Here is a 16,209-nt window from a genome sequence, read left to right as displayed (position 1 = left end):
GCCGATCCTATGCCGTTGCCGATGAGTCAATCGGCTGACGTCGTTACCAAGCGACGTTGGTTACGTTTGCCCTGGATCCCACGACAGCCTGCAACACGCGAGTGCTTCGATCGGGTTACCTGTCTCCCCAACAAGACGCCCGTCTAGGTATCTCCTTGGTGTTTTTCACGTCGTTCGTTTCACGGCTCTTGACAAGGCAGTTGAGGTCCATGCTACCTCGTCATCCCGCTTTCTGTATGTCCATGTGCAACCGTGTCCCGGCTTGCGTCTCAAGCGCAGCGACATCTAGATCCCATCCCTTCCCCCTCATCTCGTCCCCATATTTTCCAAACGTCGCCCGGACGTCCTCCAACGTCTGCCTCAACTCAGCCTTCAGGCGATCCTTGGCCGGAGGAAGTGCTTCATTGGGCTGATCACCCGAGTGCCCATTCCCATCTCGGGCCCTCTTCGCAAACAACAGTGCGTGAGCCCATGCTTTGAGATGATCCGTCGGTCCACACTCTGCTTTCAGTGCAATGGAGATATAAGATGCGGATGCAGCGGGACACATGATGTATGCCTCGCCAGCGAAGACGGTTAGTAGTTCGGAGATTTGTATAGTCCGCAGAGCGAGCGAGCCCGTTTGCCTATTTTCTTCCCCTATCCGGCCTAGCATTTCCTGGAGAGATACGCCAATCTTACACTGGCCGAGCACTTCGTCGTCGGACCAGCGCAATACGTCACCTCTGTGGAAGATGCGCTCGCGCTTAGACACTTCGGTCGGACTCAGCACGACGCCGTGCTGGAACATGTTGCTGAACAGGATGTTGGCGCGCTGTCTGTTGAGTGATGCGATGCTGACGGCCCTTACAGCGGCATAGTTGGTTGCTAAATGTATTCCTAGCAGGACGATGAGTGTGCTCCATGTCGCAAAAGGTGAGGTGATATAGGATACTACCAGGCTGCCTGCCTAGCCGGCATATTAGTCATCACATCAGCAGTGTGTAAGCTCGGCGGTACTTACGAGCATACCCATGAGAGAGATTACTGTCTCTTGGCTCGAGTCTTTCTAAGCATTAGTCAGTAACGGTCATGTGTACCCAACCTACACTGTGCCCCACAGCATAAGTCGTAAGCTATCTATGCAGATCTGTGTATTGGGCATGATAGCACATGGTCTTAATACCCATTGTAAGACACGTGCTTGTAGACATCCGAATGCTTTTCTGCTCGCTGTTTCATAGCAAAGAAGAAAAGAAAACAGCAAACTCACAGCGTTCACCTCACCCAGATTCCCCTTCTTCGCAAAATGCGCACTCAAACTCGCTTTCGCACTTCCCGCACAAACCCCACATAGGGCTCTCAGACAGCTCGAGAAGCTCAGCACAGCCACGCGGATGGGTTTGTGGAAGGCGGGCGATAGGCAGTCGAGCACCATGGCTGTGTCGTTGAAGACATCGGCGGCTAGTCGGTACATTTTGCATTCAGGCTCGAGGGCTGTGCCGAGACGGTGCGCGAAGAGGATCGTAGCGATGCGGCCGGTAGACTCTTGGAGTACGGAGAGGAGGAGGGCGGACGTGGGGGAGGCGGTTGAGTCGCCGACGCCGACGCCTGGGTGGGTAGTTAGATGGGTGGTGGTGGGATTTGCTGTTCAGTGTAATCGTGATGGGGTGTCTCCATGCTAGGTGCTTGTGATGTACAGTCCATTCTCTTGAGAGCCTTGTTGACAATGCAGAATCTCTGGTTTACCCAAGGACGGTGGAAACATGCTGAGTATACTCCATGCCGCACATGGAAACGTACCTTCCAGAACAGCTCTCGAAGCCAACATCCCCGCAATCGATGACGAGAACGCTTGAAGCGAGTCCTACATCAACATCTCTCCATCAGCTTTCCGGTGTTTCCAAAGTGTCAACTCTTTCTATTTTTGATCAGAAGAGGAAAGACCTGAGTAAACATACATAAATCTGATAATGGATATAATCCTCCGTCACACTCTGCGGATATCCCGCTGGCAGAAAAACATCAAGAAGGCATTGCGCATAGCTCCTTGCTTCTTTGGGGTACTAAAATGGTGGAGATGTTATGTCAGTGACCGTACACACATCTTCCACCAACGCGTCTCTGTAGTCAGACTTGCAGTACAAACACCGAGATATCAAACGCAAGTAAACCAAATAACTCATATCGAAGTAAGACGAGACGTGCATACAACGTACAATCACATCAACCCTCTTGCCTTCCGCAGAAGTAACGTACTGCGCCACCAGATTCCCCGCCTCGTCTTTCTCGGCTATCTCCAGCGCCATCGATACGCATGCAGGCAGTCGGGTGGTATGAGAATGGAATGACTGGTGCCCGCGTGAAAACGCCCAAGGTCGGTGCAAGTGGCTTCGCAATATCGCGCTAGTGTGTTGTCACCGTAAACGGTTTGGTGGAATTGGTGGAGTGGAAGTACGCGGGGAGGGGAAGGATCGATGGGGGAAGAGGGGCTGGAACGAACGGAACCCGTGTGTAGATCCATCGCGCTTACCTACCTTCCACCAGCACGATCGTCCACTTTTTGTTGGTTTCCATCAGCTTTCATCTCATGTACAATCAGCTTGCTTGTTATGCTTGCTACCACACTCCTTTGTATGTAGCAAGCACACTGCTGCTTATAGGCAGCTTCCATCTCATGTTAGATGAATTAATACACTCATTTCTCCATCCAACACTTTTGTACATCAAACACATATTCCCCACGATTTGACGAACATCTCACTCCACTTTCTATGCTATTCTTCCCACAACGTCCGTTCTTTTGCGACGGTGTGGAAGGTGATGCGCCGCTTTACCATTTCCCTCCTGTCGGCCATGGAAGCGTGGGACTGTGATCTGTGCACCCCAGCTGTATGGAGCTAGCTTCAGCTCTTCATCTATCGCGGAGTATCCTCGTTTGATTGCCTTGTATAGCTATCCCAACAAAAACCCCTTTGCTGCATTGTATTTCGCGTTCCCACAAACGGCTTCCCTGCAACGAGGTGAGCCCGTCCGTGTTGGGTCTTGTTGTTGAGACCGGAGCGTGCTATACGGATACGACATGAGATGGCTGCGTGAGCCGCTGTCTACATGCACTATAAAATGATGTGAGATTTCGGAGGTATTATTCTGGGCATGCGTGTCTTGGGGTGGGTTGATGTGCTTGATGTGTGTTAGAAGCGTTCTTGGAGGCTTTCAGGGAAGGAGACCGATTGGTACACGTACTGGCGCAGGGAGGAATGGGTGAAGCGGGATGAGGCGGAGGAGATGTATGTGTCATCTTTGCTTATGTGCATGGTGACTGATCGGTCAACCGTGTTATCGTTAGTCTCTCTCAAGGTTGTAGCTAGAATATTTTCCCTCAAACACTTACTCATCGCACTGGAAGTTTTAGTGTTTGACATGCTCGTCTCACGGAAAGTACGATCGGAAGATGGTCTTTCCTGTTGTATCTAGCAGAACACGATGAATTCTCAAGGCATATGTGTTCTGAAATACAGTAGTTGTCGTCACAAATATACACTAGATACCTTCCAACGAAGATACTGATATCATGTATTGCGACATTCCTACTGCACCATAGCAGACTTCATGTATCTTCGTATCAGCGCCAACAAGTAAAGTTTTGGAGAGACTGTGCGTGATAAAGCCTATCATGAGCCATGAACTCCAGAGTCGGGGGAAGTATGATGATAGCCACAAGTAAATATCCAGGCGACGGCATTGTAGACTTCTATAACGTGCTTCGGCGAAGTCTGGCAGACAGACATTGTGATTCAGTCAGATGAAGCGGGTTGGCTATCTTTGCTTTACAGTTATGATTGATGCTGCGACAGGGGAGATGTACACTGCATGATAGCAGTCTCTATCGTCCGACACTACGTAAACTCTACGGCTTGTGGTTAGAGTAACATAGGATTGAGTGCCTGCCATCTGAATCCGTCTCTTTGCACTCATGAGCATACATGGTTACAGCTGGAGAATAAACAATTGAAGTATACATTACATAGAACTGTCTTCTGGCAGTGTATCACTGCCGTCTACCCGCAACCCTGCGCAATAAGCGCGTGACCCCCTGAACTAACAATAACCTGGGTATCTAATCGTGTATCCGAATGTTAAGTGGCGGTACGCAATTCCACTGCATCGTGCCCAAAATATTGTGTACCATGCAGCGTGTACCAGCCACGCTCTGCAACCCTCCCTCCACACCTTGTAAAATACCGTGAACTCCAAGCATTATGTATATCCCAAGTACGAGACTGAGCTCATATGCGAAGGCCGTAATCCGAAGAAAGACGTGAGAAGCCAAAGTCGACCTTTGAGAGTCATGGTCGCCCATCGTGCGATCCCCAGTGCCTGTCATGACGCCGTTATGACCACTCGGCGTTACTACAACAATATCACGCCACCGCTCAAGCATCCCCATCCTCCCTTTTCCTAACCCCCGCCCTTCCAAACCTCATCTTGCCTCCTAGTCGCTCTACCTCTTCGACGGCTGCATCTCGTTGCCTCTCCAACTCTTTAATGTAGTCGATGGCCACTGCCAGCACCATGCTCTTACTAGGCTTCACTGCGCCCGTATCCGTGGCATCACTTTGCGGTAACATGGGCACAGCCCGACGTAGTCGCTCTAGCTCTGCATTGAGCTTTTCGCGGTACTTGCGCTCGACTTCGGTGTGGGGCATGCATTGTGTCCGGGCGATTTTGGCGGTAGTAGTCGCGGTCGGCTCAGAGGCGGGGCGGTGGATGCGAGGTCGGCCTCGTTTGCGTGGAGCAGGTGGCTTGAGTGAGGTGTCCTCGGGAGAGATGCCGTGGAGTGCGGTGGGCGATAGGAATATTGGGCTGCCGTGGCCAGTGGGCGGCGTCGGTAAGGGAGAGGGGTTGGACGGATAGCCGTTGGGGAAGTCGGTTGCAGTGTAGGTGTGTTGGAAATCGGCTGGGCAGCTCAAGGGCGTTGAGCTGTAATTCGGCCATGCGTTCAGAGGAGCTTCACCGCCTGCGCTCGTTGCACTGACAAGTGATGGTGTGCTGACGTAGCTGTTGGGTACCGGTGCACTCCAATTAACATCTCGGGCCCCTGGCGTGATGGATCGGTTGAAGCACTGGCCGCTCCTGCTATCGTAGGTATTGAAACCATAGTCGGAAAGTGCGGGATATGACTCCGTGAGGTAAGCGTCGATTTCGTCCGGTGATGGGAAGGCATCGCTGTTGGGAGAGTACATTGGGTTATTCGCGGCCACCGGGAAGGCAGGCAGATTAGAGAAGTCCATCTTGGTGTCTGGCTGCCGCGGAGTTGTGTGGGAGGGCGTTTATTACTAGTCACTCAGGTTCGGCGAAGTCTTATGGCAGTATATATTCAAGGGCTATTCGTCCTGTCGTCACTCTGTCATCAGCCTTCCCTTGGTATCCTGGCTAGTGATGGTGCCGGTGATCGGGTTGAAGCAGAATATCGAACGATCAACAGGAAACACACCGGCTTTTGCCAGCTCCCAGAGACTGCGGTAGGCTTGATTGCGCTGCGCCTAGAAGATTCCGAGCTCGGGCGCGCAGCGAAGACGGCGGAGAAGCAACCCGCTGGACCACTTGTCACACCAAAACTCAGCTCCAACCAGATCCCGGTGACAAGACTTTTTCATGGCCTTCTTGCAGCCATGATAACCGCCACTTGAATGGCCAAACTGCTGGTAATCTCGCAGCGCCCAGTTTTATCATACGATCTGCGCCAGGGTTGCGAGTCTAGAATGGTCTATCCAGTACAGTTGTAGTACGCGATGCCCGCCTCCTCACGGTGTGAGACGCAGCTGTCGTTCCCATGTTGCAGAGTGCCGTGACGTCGATGCAGGTGCTCTGCGAAGTTCGACGCGGGGAAGAAATTCTAGCCGGACAACCCTCCCACATCGAATCACAGCCAGCGAGCTGATACATTATACCCAATCAATTCCAGGCGGTGACATCCGGTAATACTTCCCTCAGCACCTGGATCTATTCAGCATATGGTCATCGCCGTCTGCTTTGTCCTTCCAGCAGCTTCCACTTCGCTTACCATGGGCATGCGACTTGGCAACGAGCGGGCTCGGTATGTTCCGGTTAGTAACCCTGGAGGACGTTCACGTGGCTCGATTCAGATCGAGATCAAACTGGCAGTGAATTCCAGAACAGTCGACTCTCGGGAGGGGGCGTATGTTGGTCCTCTGGACCACTTCTGAACATCTGCAGCAGTGATGCCGTTATTATGTTCTACGGTGAACATCATGTCATCTCGAAACACCTGGGCCCCAAGTCACGACCAACAGGTACAGGTGCATCACCAACGCTCCTGCATTCCTATCACTTATCAGCTGGCGCATCATACGATGGATGCTTTGAGGGTTTTACGACCTCAGCTCGTCTTGGAGTGAGCAGATATATCTTAGATCCTTGGCCCCTGTGCCAGGTCATACTAAACCGCTAGCGCATTTTCGAGATGTTGAAGAGCAGTTAGCTGAACACCCCCTTGATCATTTGCACAGCGGAATTCATGACTGCGCAAAGCTTGATTTCTTGGCTTTTGGTTGAAACAATGTACTCCCAAACAATTTGCAGGATTCTGTTACGGCGTGACAAACAGATGCGACACGGCGCCTTCCTGCGTATTGTCTGATTCGAATCATGCAAAACCACAAACTTTTCTGTACATAGGCCATCCCCCACTTAGGGTGGTCGCAGAGTTCTAGGTGATTACTATACGCACAACCCCTCAATCTAGCGTACAATCATGCCCCAGTATGCCGAAGTATGCCGATATGCTCAATATCGTACTCACATCAAATGAACTCACGTAGATGCCGAGACCAAGACTGGCGAATTTGTTGTTGAGTAGAAACCGGGGGTTGAGACTTGTTCAGATACAGCCTGGGTGTTTGTTCTGGCGTTCATAGATCGGTTGGTTTGTGTTTTGTCGTGTCTCCGAGTTAGGTAGGAAAAGCTGTGTTCTTCCATCTCGACAACTATGATGCTGACCTTCCATTTCTCAGAGGCAGTAAGCTGTCGGTCAAAGACCGGGACCTACAGGCAGTCTACTCCGTAAAGAGGATACTGCGAGCATCTGTGGTGAGAAGCCGTATACCCGGACCTGCTGATAGTGACCACAGCCTCCAAGACACACTGAAAAGGTCGAGGCAACAAGATGCGAGTGGCTCCATTGTAAGCTACTACTTCAGACGTTTCCTGCGCCGCCTGTCTTCTCACGCAGATGCTCTCTCAAGATTCACCTGTGGCAGTGAAGTGTTTCGATGGTAGTTCAAGGCTCATGGCAGTGTACAACACTGGTGAGACCTCACACTTTCCGCCCTTTCGAAACAGGTGGTGGTGGTGGCATGATAAGCGGCCTCTTACACGCCGTGAATCCTCGTGGCGCTGGGTACTTTCTGTCCAGCCAGAGATTCCATAGCATGACAGAGGCTGTACTCGACGACCAGTACAGCATCAGTGCGGCAGGCAGATGCTGACACATGGGGCCGATCAACAGAGCCACCCAGAGTAAAGTCCTTCGAAGTATACCGGGCCACCTCCGATGTTTACTGCTTTCGACACTATTCTTCGAGGTGTAGATGTTTGCGAACATGATGGCTGATGCAATGAATGGGAGGGCACCTGTAGGATCTGGAACAAGTAGATCCTGGAACCAGAGTATCCCCTCTGTTGCCAGCGAAGGCTCAAAATATGCAGAAGGTGTTACACGCGCAACGGTTTCCCCAAGTTCGTTCGTCATCGTTGTGCCTTCGCCTTTGACGGCTGCGATCACCATGCCTACCAGACCATCATGAGCGCCGCATTTCTGTCGTATGACCTCGGCCATGGCGATGAATATAGGTAGTTGCCCAACCGTCCACATGATTTGGCCACTCAAACTGACGTTCCATCTCTTATCAATCGCCGACGTGACTTCCTTTATCTCTCTACTCGCAGTTACGACGCCCTGTTTTACTGTTCTGAAACCGCCGCGCTTCAATACCTCGTCACGTTTCTTGTAAGCAAGTGCTTCTCGGAGCGGTTGGAGACCGATGTATCGGGCCGCAAGAGCGCGCGACCGAGTTCCGAATGTCGTGACAAGAAGACCGCGAGTGATGAAGGCGGTGATTGGTATGGCGGCATACCATGGTACGGCGGTGTGGACGAGCGACATCAGCTCGTGGGGAAGGTACAGGATGGCATCGACGAGGGGATCCTGTCGCGGGGTCGAAGCGTGGAAGGCGCGAGCCGATGGGCGGCATATCGAAGATGTAGACGTGGTGGAGATTCTCGGAAGCAATTGGCATGCTGGCTGCCGCAGGAGGCGCGACGACAGCATCTTGCCGTAAGTTTGGTGTTGCAGCTGGATATCAAAATGTCCGATTCCCGGGAGGAAGAGGCTCCCACTAGCGCGTCAGGGTCCCACGCTCTCGGGCCGGCGCCAGGAACGAACCGATGTCATCCCACCTGAACAGCTGTCGCTTTGCCCAAACATTTGCCCATGGCTGAATGAGTCTTCGCTATCTGCCTCTCCCCACTGTACCTCTGCCCGGCGTTGTTCCACGATGGGTCTCTTACCCATCTTCCTCTCGCTACTGCTACCCGCACTCTTGGCTACCGTCTTTCTTCCCAAGACCCTGCGCTTCGCTGCGGAAATAGTGGGACAACATCTCCGACGATCCTCCCGTACACGACGAGAGTTACTACTGGCTAGGGTGGCAAGCGAGACCAAGACATTCGAGGCGCAGCAAAAGAACAAGAAGAAAGAGGACGATGACTGGGAACAGGTCGGGAATACACCTCCTGGCAGTGCAGTGAAGGATGGACCGGCGGATAGCGAATGGGACGGCATAGTGGGCTTCTTCCACCCTTTCTGGTATGGACGGCATGCTCTGGAGGATTGGGATATCTTCGCTGACAGGTTGTTCTCATAGCAATGCAGGAGGCGGCGGCGAACGAGTCCTTTGGGCTGCGATCCGAGCAAACCAGAAGCGCTGGCCAAAAGCTACTTGCATAGTTTACACGGGCGACCACGACGTCGACAAAGCCGCCATATTGAGGCGTGTCAAAGACCGTTTCAACATCCAGCTATATCCCCCGACCGTCCACTTCCTCTACCTCACAACCCGCGACTGGGTACTCGCGAGCACATGGCCGCGATTCACACTACTGGGCCAATCTCTCGGCTCTCTCATTCTCGCCTATGATGCCTTCAGTCTTCTCGTGCCCGACATATTCATCGACACCATGGGTTACGCCTTCGCCCTCGGCCTATCGTCCTTCCTCTTCCCGACCGTGCCGACCGGCGCATACGTACACTATCCGACTATTTCCACCGACATGCTAGATTCGCTACAGGTTGGAGGCCAGGGCATAAATGCAGGAACAGGCGCAGGATATCGAGGCATAGCAAAGAAGAAGTACTGGCAACTCTTTGCTAAGTTATACAGCAAAGTCGGCAGCACCATTGACGTAGTAATGACCAACTCTACATGGACGCAAAGTCACATCAAGTCTCTCTGGGAACCATACCGTATCAAACGAAGCAAGGCAATCGACATCGACGTCGTCTTCCCGCCCGTCGCAGTCGAAGAAGTCATAGAAGCCGTTCCAGTCTCTGAGTCGAGCGAGAAAGACCGCGGCCCATATCTGCTCTACATCGCGCAGTTCCGACCAGAAAAGAACCACCGACTGATCCTCGAGGCCTTCGCATCCTTCCTGCACTCCAAACCCGAACTCCCAGCGTACCCCAACGATACCCCGAAGCTCGTTCTGATAGGTTCGGTACGAAACTCGCATGACGATGCGAAGCGCGTTTACGAACTAAGGCTCCTGGCACACGAGCTACATATCAAGGATAACGTCGAATTTATCTGCGACGCGCCGTGGCCGCAGATGCTCGAGTGGATGCGCAAAGCCAGTGTAGGAGTGAACGCTATGTGGAACGAGCATTTCGGAATCGGAGTGGTGGAATACCAGGCCGCTGGCATGATCTCTGTAGTCAACAACTCCGGTGGACCCAAGCTGGACATCGTGATTGAGGTCGACGGAAAACCTACTGGTAAGTCTAAGCACTTCGCAATACCACATTCAGAACACTACTAACATTTAACCAGGCTTCCATGCCACAACCGCAGAGCAATACGCCGACGGTTTCCGCAAAGCCCTCACACTTTCCCCCGAAGACACGCTGGACATGCGACAGCGTGCTCGCCGGTCAGCGGAGCGCTTTACCGATCAAGTATTCGCAGAGAGGTGGCTGAAGAACACCGAGAAGCTCGTTGCCCTGCAAATCGAGCGCACAGCAGAATGAGGAGCGATCCACAAGACTGGGAGCATGGCGTTATACTGGGAATTTTCGATACCACACGTGAGCGTTGGGACGGTTGCATACCACTTAGGAGTCTAGCATCCGATATGAATTCAACTTCTTGCAATATGTACATCACGGAGCACGTGGGTAGAAGTGATGAGTGATTTGCGTATGTGCTGGCTGAGCTTTTTTGTATTCTGTCCCTTCTTCGGGGGATGTTAACTAGCTATGTAAAGATACAAATATCTCTATCCAGGAGTCGTTGACGTAAGCTCGATCTAATCGATCTAAACAGGTCGTCGTCCTTACTACCATAACTTTTCGTAAGACGAGCATTAAGCGGCTAAAAGCCAATCGGTGAATGAATACAGCGCAAACAGCATGATAGCAGCAGAAGAGAAACAACCAAAGTGGCGGGACCAGCCAAGCCAACCTAAGGATACAGAAGCAACAAGCCAGATCAAAATCGCTCAAGTTCCTGGAAGCGCTCGACGGGGTCAGCAAAAGATCGCGTCAAGCCAACCGATGCCCAAAAGTCGTCACTGACATCTTCCCTGCGCGCGAGACGCTCCAGCAACGACCGCGCATCACGGAGCTCCTGATCGAGTGGTGGCGGTTGCGGCGACTCCGCGGGTATGAGTGGAGGCATACCCTCGTAGTCATTGGCGCTCACGGATTCCTCTGCTGGTCCATCGAGCTGGGGGATTTGCGGTCTCTGCGGCGCTTCCGTCTCGGCGTCCCGCCAGATGCCGGAGTTGTAGAAGCTGTGAACGACCTCGCTGGCGTCGCGGGATCGGTCGATTACGCGGAGTCCGTAGCGTTCGGTATCGCGCGCAGGAGGTTCGCTGGAGAAGTACGATGGGCGCATTCTTCGGCGAGGGGCGGTCGAGTCTGAAATGTTCAAGCGGTTCCTGCGGGCCTCTGTGCCGGTACGACGGCGTATGCTGCCGCGTACGTCCATCTCTTCTTCTTCGGTGTCGGAGGCTGAGTCGTCCTCCGAGGTATCGCATGCCCGCATGAATTGCTCGTTTTGTGGAGGGGAAGGACGTCGTGATGGCACTGTAAGGTGGGTATGCGACGATGCGGCCGAGTTGGCACTTCCTGCTCGTGAGCTGGGATGCGAATTTGTGAATGAGGCTGCGGCTGCGGCTGATGCGAATGATGACCCCGCACTTGGTGCGACGGGGTCGTCCACGACGGTGGTGAGGAAGCTGTCCCATTGCAACTGATCTTCAAAGGGACTGACGCTGCGATTCCGGTCGCCTAAGCCATCCAGCGCACCAGCTGGACTCCAGGACTCGCGCAGAGAGCTGGCAGGTAGCGGTCCGTCAGCAATGGTGCGGCGACCCATTCTACGCAGCGGAGGAAATGCTACAGCGTGATTCTCGCCTGTCTCGTGGCTCTCCTCGGGCGCATTCACACTATCGCCTCGCGTCGATCGGTCAGCACGGGGGCTCTGAGAACGCGTTGATCGTCTGGTAGTGCGACGGTATGATCTGTATTCGCGCAGGCGTGAAAATGGGTCTTGCGCATCGCGTTGTGCTTCCGTTTCGGGCGTTCGCGACGCTGCCGCTGGCGCAAATCCCGGGGTGAAAGCGGGCAAGGGGCGGTCATGGTCGGGAGTCGCGCGCGTCTCATACGCGCGCATGTAGCCATCGAGGCGATTGCGCGATCGGCGCACGCTGCTCTCGTCGCGTTGTAGAGTAGGTGGGTGTCTCGAAGGCTCGTTGCTGCGGTATTCGGTCCTCGACACTTCGGGGACGGGTGGCGGTGCCAGACGCGCGCGATGCGACGAGCGAGGAATCCATTCAATATGCGGACCGGAGATGAGGAAATCCGTGTCGAGGGCGCTGTGAGGGCGCGGTGACCTGTTGGGTCTGACGCGGCGGCGGATGGGTGAGCGTGAGCCGGCAATGTCAGCCCTCAGTGCGTCTTTCTTCGCGTCTTCTTCGCGATTAATGTTCCATCCGATCGGGATACCCATTGCGCCAAATGTGTGATCTGCTTCGTTCCAAAAAAGATGGGTGAGGTGCGGTGTTGATGGTGACGCGCCGGATGATGCTAATGGGATGGGTCGGAGAAGGAACTAGGGCGGCACCTGGGCAGAGCGGCGCACGTCGCAGCCGCCTAAACCAGGACAGTGAGGCTGAAGGGTCCGGGGGAGGCGCAGAACTTCAAGTGGGATGACAGCGCTGACACTTGTCTCCCAACATTCATATAGCAAACGTCTTTGGTCTAGATTATCACCTCTGAATAGCTTGTCTCAGCTTCACTTTACTGTGTATCGCAGTTCCATGTTCCCACAGCAAACGACCCATCGTCTTCGCCAGGCGCGACCGCGATCGCCAAGCCTCAGTTACCCAATGCAGCAAGGTCGCACCTGTCCGCAGCTTTTGGTCCACTCGCCCCAATGAGTCAACTTAACCTGCAGGTACATCGTTTCAGAACATTCCGCGTCTGCCTGGACCCATAGTTGCCTATGCTACTGTAAACTACTCGTCTCGTGGTCATGATCCAGCCTGGCTTGGAACGGATCAGTCTGCTTCTGAAGAATGTCCACTTTCCGTGGAAATCGATACATGTCGCTGGCACAAACGGCAAAGGATCCATTTGCCACTATGCCTCGAGGCTCCTTTCCAAGCGACTCACAATTGGCAAATTCACATCTCCACATCTCATAGACAGGTACGCACGCTGTCACGTGAGCTAGTTCTCATCTAACTTTTCCAGATGGGACTGTATAAGCATCAACCATAAGCCCGTGGAAGAGGCCCTCTTTCGCAAGATCGAGAAGCACTATCTGGACCTGAGTATAAGAGATGGCATCAGTGCTTCAAATTTCGAAATATTGACCGCCACTGCTTTCCACATCTTCAACGAAGCCAAAATTGACATTGGCATCGTTGAAGTGGGCATGGGCGGAAAGCTCGACGCTACCAATATATTGAACAACCAAGCGGTTTCAGTCATTGCAAAGATAGCGCGAGACCACGAAGGCTTTTTAGGTGATACCCTAGAAGAGATCGCACTCCACAAAGCTGGCATCCTCAGGCCGGATGTGCCCTACCTTGTCAATCCTAAAAATGAGGGAAACGTCAAAGAGGTCATTGAGGAACATGCTCGCAGCATTGGGGCAGGACCTTGTTTGGAATATGACCCCCCGGGCTTTTCGAAGATGCTGTTTGCGAACGAAGACCGGCCACCAAAACCGACCGATCAACGAGAAAATATTGTCCTCGCAGCAAGGGCTACGATGGCAGCAATGGAGAGCCTCGGCAAAGAGATGAAACCGTTTGTGATGCAACAAACCTTGCACGGCGCAAGGAACATTCCATACCCAGGACGACTAGAGCCGGTTCGAGTACCGCCTATCTTTGGTGGGCCAAGCACGGATGGCACGACTGGAGTCAGTCAAAAAGGAGAGTTCATCCTGGTAGATGGAGCTCATAACGCTGACGCTGCCACACTGCTGAGTGGCCACGTCGGACGGAATCTGCGGGTAAGGAAGAAGGTTCCTGGTGTTCAAAGGCCACGCAGGGGATGGCCTATCACATGGGTACTTGCAATGACCGATGGGAAAGATGCACATAAATTCCTGAGAAACATACTACACCGAGGAGACAACGTCGTCACTACATCCTTTGGTCCGGTGGATGGTATGCCTTGGGTGAAACCAATGCATCCAAAACGACTCCTCGCCATAGCAAAATCGATCGAGCCCACTATCACAGGGCTAGCTGTGGAAGAAGGCGGGCCGCTCCGAGCGCTTTGTACAGCAAAATACCTTCGAGAACCCGAAGGACCGATCGTCCTGACAGGTAGTCTGTACCTTGTTGGTGACCTTCATCGTGATTTGCGGGCGAATTATGGAAAGGACTACTGGAACAGACCACATTTTGAGGAGACCAGGAAGAAGTTTGCAGCGATGCTAGAGGAGGAGAAGCACAGAGCCAACCGGCTGCTCGGCGGACCCATCGACCCCTTTGATCAACCTCTTGATTTCAATGTCAGAAAAGGCGAAGAAAGCGACGAGTGGAAAAGGCAGCAAGCAAACCGCGAAAAGCGGAGGGCCATGCAAGAAGAGATCGAGGCTCTTGACCGGGAGATGGAGCTTCTCACAGCCGAAGAGCAGCGTCTCACAAAAGGGCGCACGTCGGCTACAAATAACGACACACCGGCTACAGATCAGCGATCAAATCCACCCCGTATCCACAACCCAGCGATCACTTTGTTAGAGGAAGGCGCACCCCTCCCCAGCAAATACAAGACGAAGAGCCTTGAAAGCGGGGCGAAGATCAGATATCACAAAACAGTGTCGTCGTCACTGGATGAGGAAAAACGGGTGGAGCCTTCTCCTCCTATATATAGGGCACCCCTCAAGGCCGATGAATACAGCCCGACCACCTTGGATAATGGCGGAAGGATAAGATTCCACAAAGTAGAGTAAGTTGCTCAGCCAACAAGAGCGAAGGGCCTACCGAAACTGACCAGTGAATAGGAGCAGGAGTGGCACGCTGGTGGTCAACTTGGGTCACCGTCGGGAGTAGACATTTGATCGGCGCTTCGAGGTCGAAATTCAAACCTGTACGATATGATTGTGTATGAATGTTGGGGTAGCAGTGGATTGCAGTTCGATGGTGACGTGGTATGTGCAGGGAGACACCACTGTGCAAATGTCCTTGTATCTTCTAGGTTCTTCGTGTGTATATTATTGCCGAACTTATCCTGGGGGTGCCTAGTCATTACACAAGTAAAAGTGCTTCAGTACCTATCGTACGCTCTTGACTCCAAGCTCTGTCCCAAAGAGCACAAGAGCGCACGTGCAGAAGCAAGCAGCCGCTCTCCGGCGATACAGCATCTAGCGGTCACAGATCTGATCAGCTCGCAAACCCCACTTTTTACTAGTGAAACTACCGCATGCGGTATCTTTGGGAGCAAAACCGTGGATTGTAGCGATCTCTTGGCACAGCGAAACGTCGCGATCAGTTCTGAGAGGGCGCTGCCCCCGCGGCGGCGCCGGCGGTTAGCGGCCAGCACAGACCACCCCACACAATATTCGATTTCGACGGTCGAGCATCGTGACCCCGACAAGCCTACGCACGCCCGATTCAACACCGCCGACAACAAGTCAATACTGTCAGTAGCCCTTTTTGAAGCCGTCGCAGAGGCTTTCGTAAATGTACAATTTCAACTGACTTGGAAATAGCAAGCGACAATCCCCCGTCCAAAACCCTCCAACCACACATCATGTCTCACGAGTCGGTCTGGTATTCGCGCCCTAGGACTTACGGCAAGGGCTCCCGCGAGTGGTACGTTTGAATCCAAAATTTCGATACACTAGATGGAGGAGGGGGAAGAGGCGCCGATTATATACGCGGCTGGGGCCAGGGCGAGCGCACCGTGTTGGTCTGCGCGAGGGGAGGGATTGGACGCACCTGATGCACCGGGCCAGGATACCAGTACGCGATGGCTAACACAGTACTCACAGCCGCGTCTGCACCCACCCCGCTGGTCTGATCCGCAAGTACGGCCTCAACATCTGCCGTCAGTGCTTCCGCGAGAAGAGCTCCGACATTGGCTTCGTCAAGGTACGTCTTCCGTACCTTACTTCTACAATGTACGCAAACTCACATCGCAACAGCACCGATAGATTTTCTCTCTACCGTACGCTTCGAGGGCTGGAGTAGAAGGCGCATGTGACGACGATGATTACCTGACGATACGATACAACAATGTTACCTCGACCCGACCGCCCCACACGATCAAGCAAGAGGACGGATATGGGTCTGAGATAAAAGGAAAAGCAAGCTGAGAGAGTGGGCTTTGTAGTCGGTTGGGGATGGTTCTGCATGGCGTATTTCCTCATACTGTGTTTACGGGCAATGGGGGATACCCGACCTTGC

General features: G+C 53.2%; 6 protein-coding genes across 6 annotated transcripts; 3 read left to right on the top strand and 3 right to left on the bottom strand.

Annotated features, from left to right (window-relative positions):
* Positions 1-220: 220 nt before the first annotated feature.
* J4E92_001756 (uncharacterized protein) lies at positions 221-1,810 on the bottom strand (the record flags this gene model as incomplete). The annotated part of the gene is made up of 4 exons (XM_051493167.1): positions 221-949; positions 1,004-1,048; positions 1,253-1,590; positions 1,783-1,810. 4 exons carry the CDS (start codon positions 1,808-1,810, stop codon positions 221-223), a joined length of 1,140 nt encoding a protein of 379 aa, XP_051356398.1.
* Positions 1,811-4,415: 2,605 nt separating this feature from the next.
* J4E92_001755 (uncharacterized protein) lies at positions 4,416-5,225 on the bottom strand (the record flags this gene model as incomplete). Its single annotated transcript, XM_051493166.1, has 1 exon — positions 4,416-5,225. One exon carries the CDS (start codon positions 5,223-5,225, stop codon positions 4,416-4,418), a length of 810 nt encoding a protein of 269 aa, XP_051356397.1.
* A 3,333-nt stretch (positions 5,226-8,558) lies between these two features.
* ALG11 (asparagine-linked glycosylation protein) lies at positions 8,559-10,306 on the top strand (the record flags this gene model as incomplete). The annotated part of the gene is made up of 3 exons (XM_051493165.1): positions 8,559-8,869; positions 8,928-10,054; positions 10,110-10,306. 3 exons carry the CDS (start codon positions 8,559-8,561, stop codon positions 10,304-10,306), a joined length of 1,635 nt encoding a protein of 544 aa, XP_051356396.1.
* Positions 10,307-10,766: 460 nt separating this feature from the next.
* J4E92_001753 (uncharacterized protein) lies at positions 10,767-12,290 on the bottom strand (the record flags this gene model as incomplete). Its single annotated transcript, XM_051493164.1, has 1 exon — positions 10,767-12,290. One exon carries the CDS (start codon positions 12,288-12,290, stop codon positions 10,767-10,769), a length of 1,524 nt encoding a protein of 507 aa, XP_051356395.1.
* Positions 12,291-12,815: 525 nt separating this feature from the next.
* On the top strand, positions 12,816-14,853 carry J4E92_001752 (uncharacterized protein; the record flags this gene model as incomplete). The annotated part of the gene is made up of 3 exons (XM_051493163.1): positions 12,816-12,991; positions 13,037-14,749; positions 14,805-14,853. The coding sequence occupies 3 exons, from the start codon at positions 12,816-12,818 to the stop codon at positions 14,851-14,853; spliced, it is 1,938 nt and encodes a 645-aa protein (XP_051356394.1).
* Positions 14,854-15,553: 700 nt separating this feature from the next.
* On the top strand, positions 15,554-15,993 carry RPS29 (40S ribosomal protein S29; the record flags this gene model as incomplete). The annotated part of the gene is made up of 2 exons (XM_051493162.1): positions 15,554-15,615; positions 15,795-15,993. The coding sequence occupies 2 exons, from the start codon at positions 15,554-15,556 to the stop codon at positions 15,991-15,993; spliced, it is 261 nt and encodes an 86-aa protein (XP_051356393.1).
* Between the last annotated feature and the right edge of the window lie 216 nt (positions 15,994-16,209).

This window comes from Alternaria infectoria (assembly GCF_024043175.1).
Source record: "Alternaria infectoria strain BMP 0036 chromosome Unknown scaffold_2, whole genome shotgun sequence".
Classification (NCBI taxonomy): domain Eukaryota; kingdom Fungi; phylum Ascomycota; class Dothideomycetes; order Pleosporales; family Pleosporaceae; genus Alternaria; species Alternaria infectoria.
This window is presented reverse-complemented; position numbering and strand designations above follow the sequence as displayed.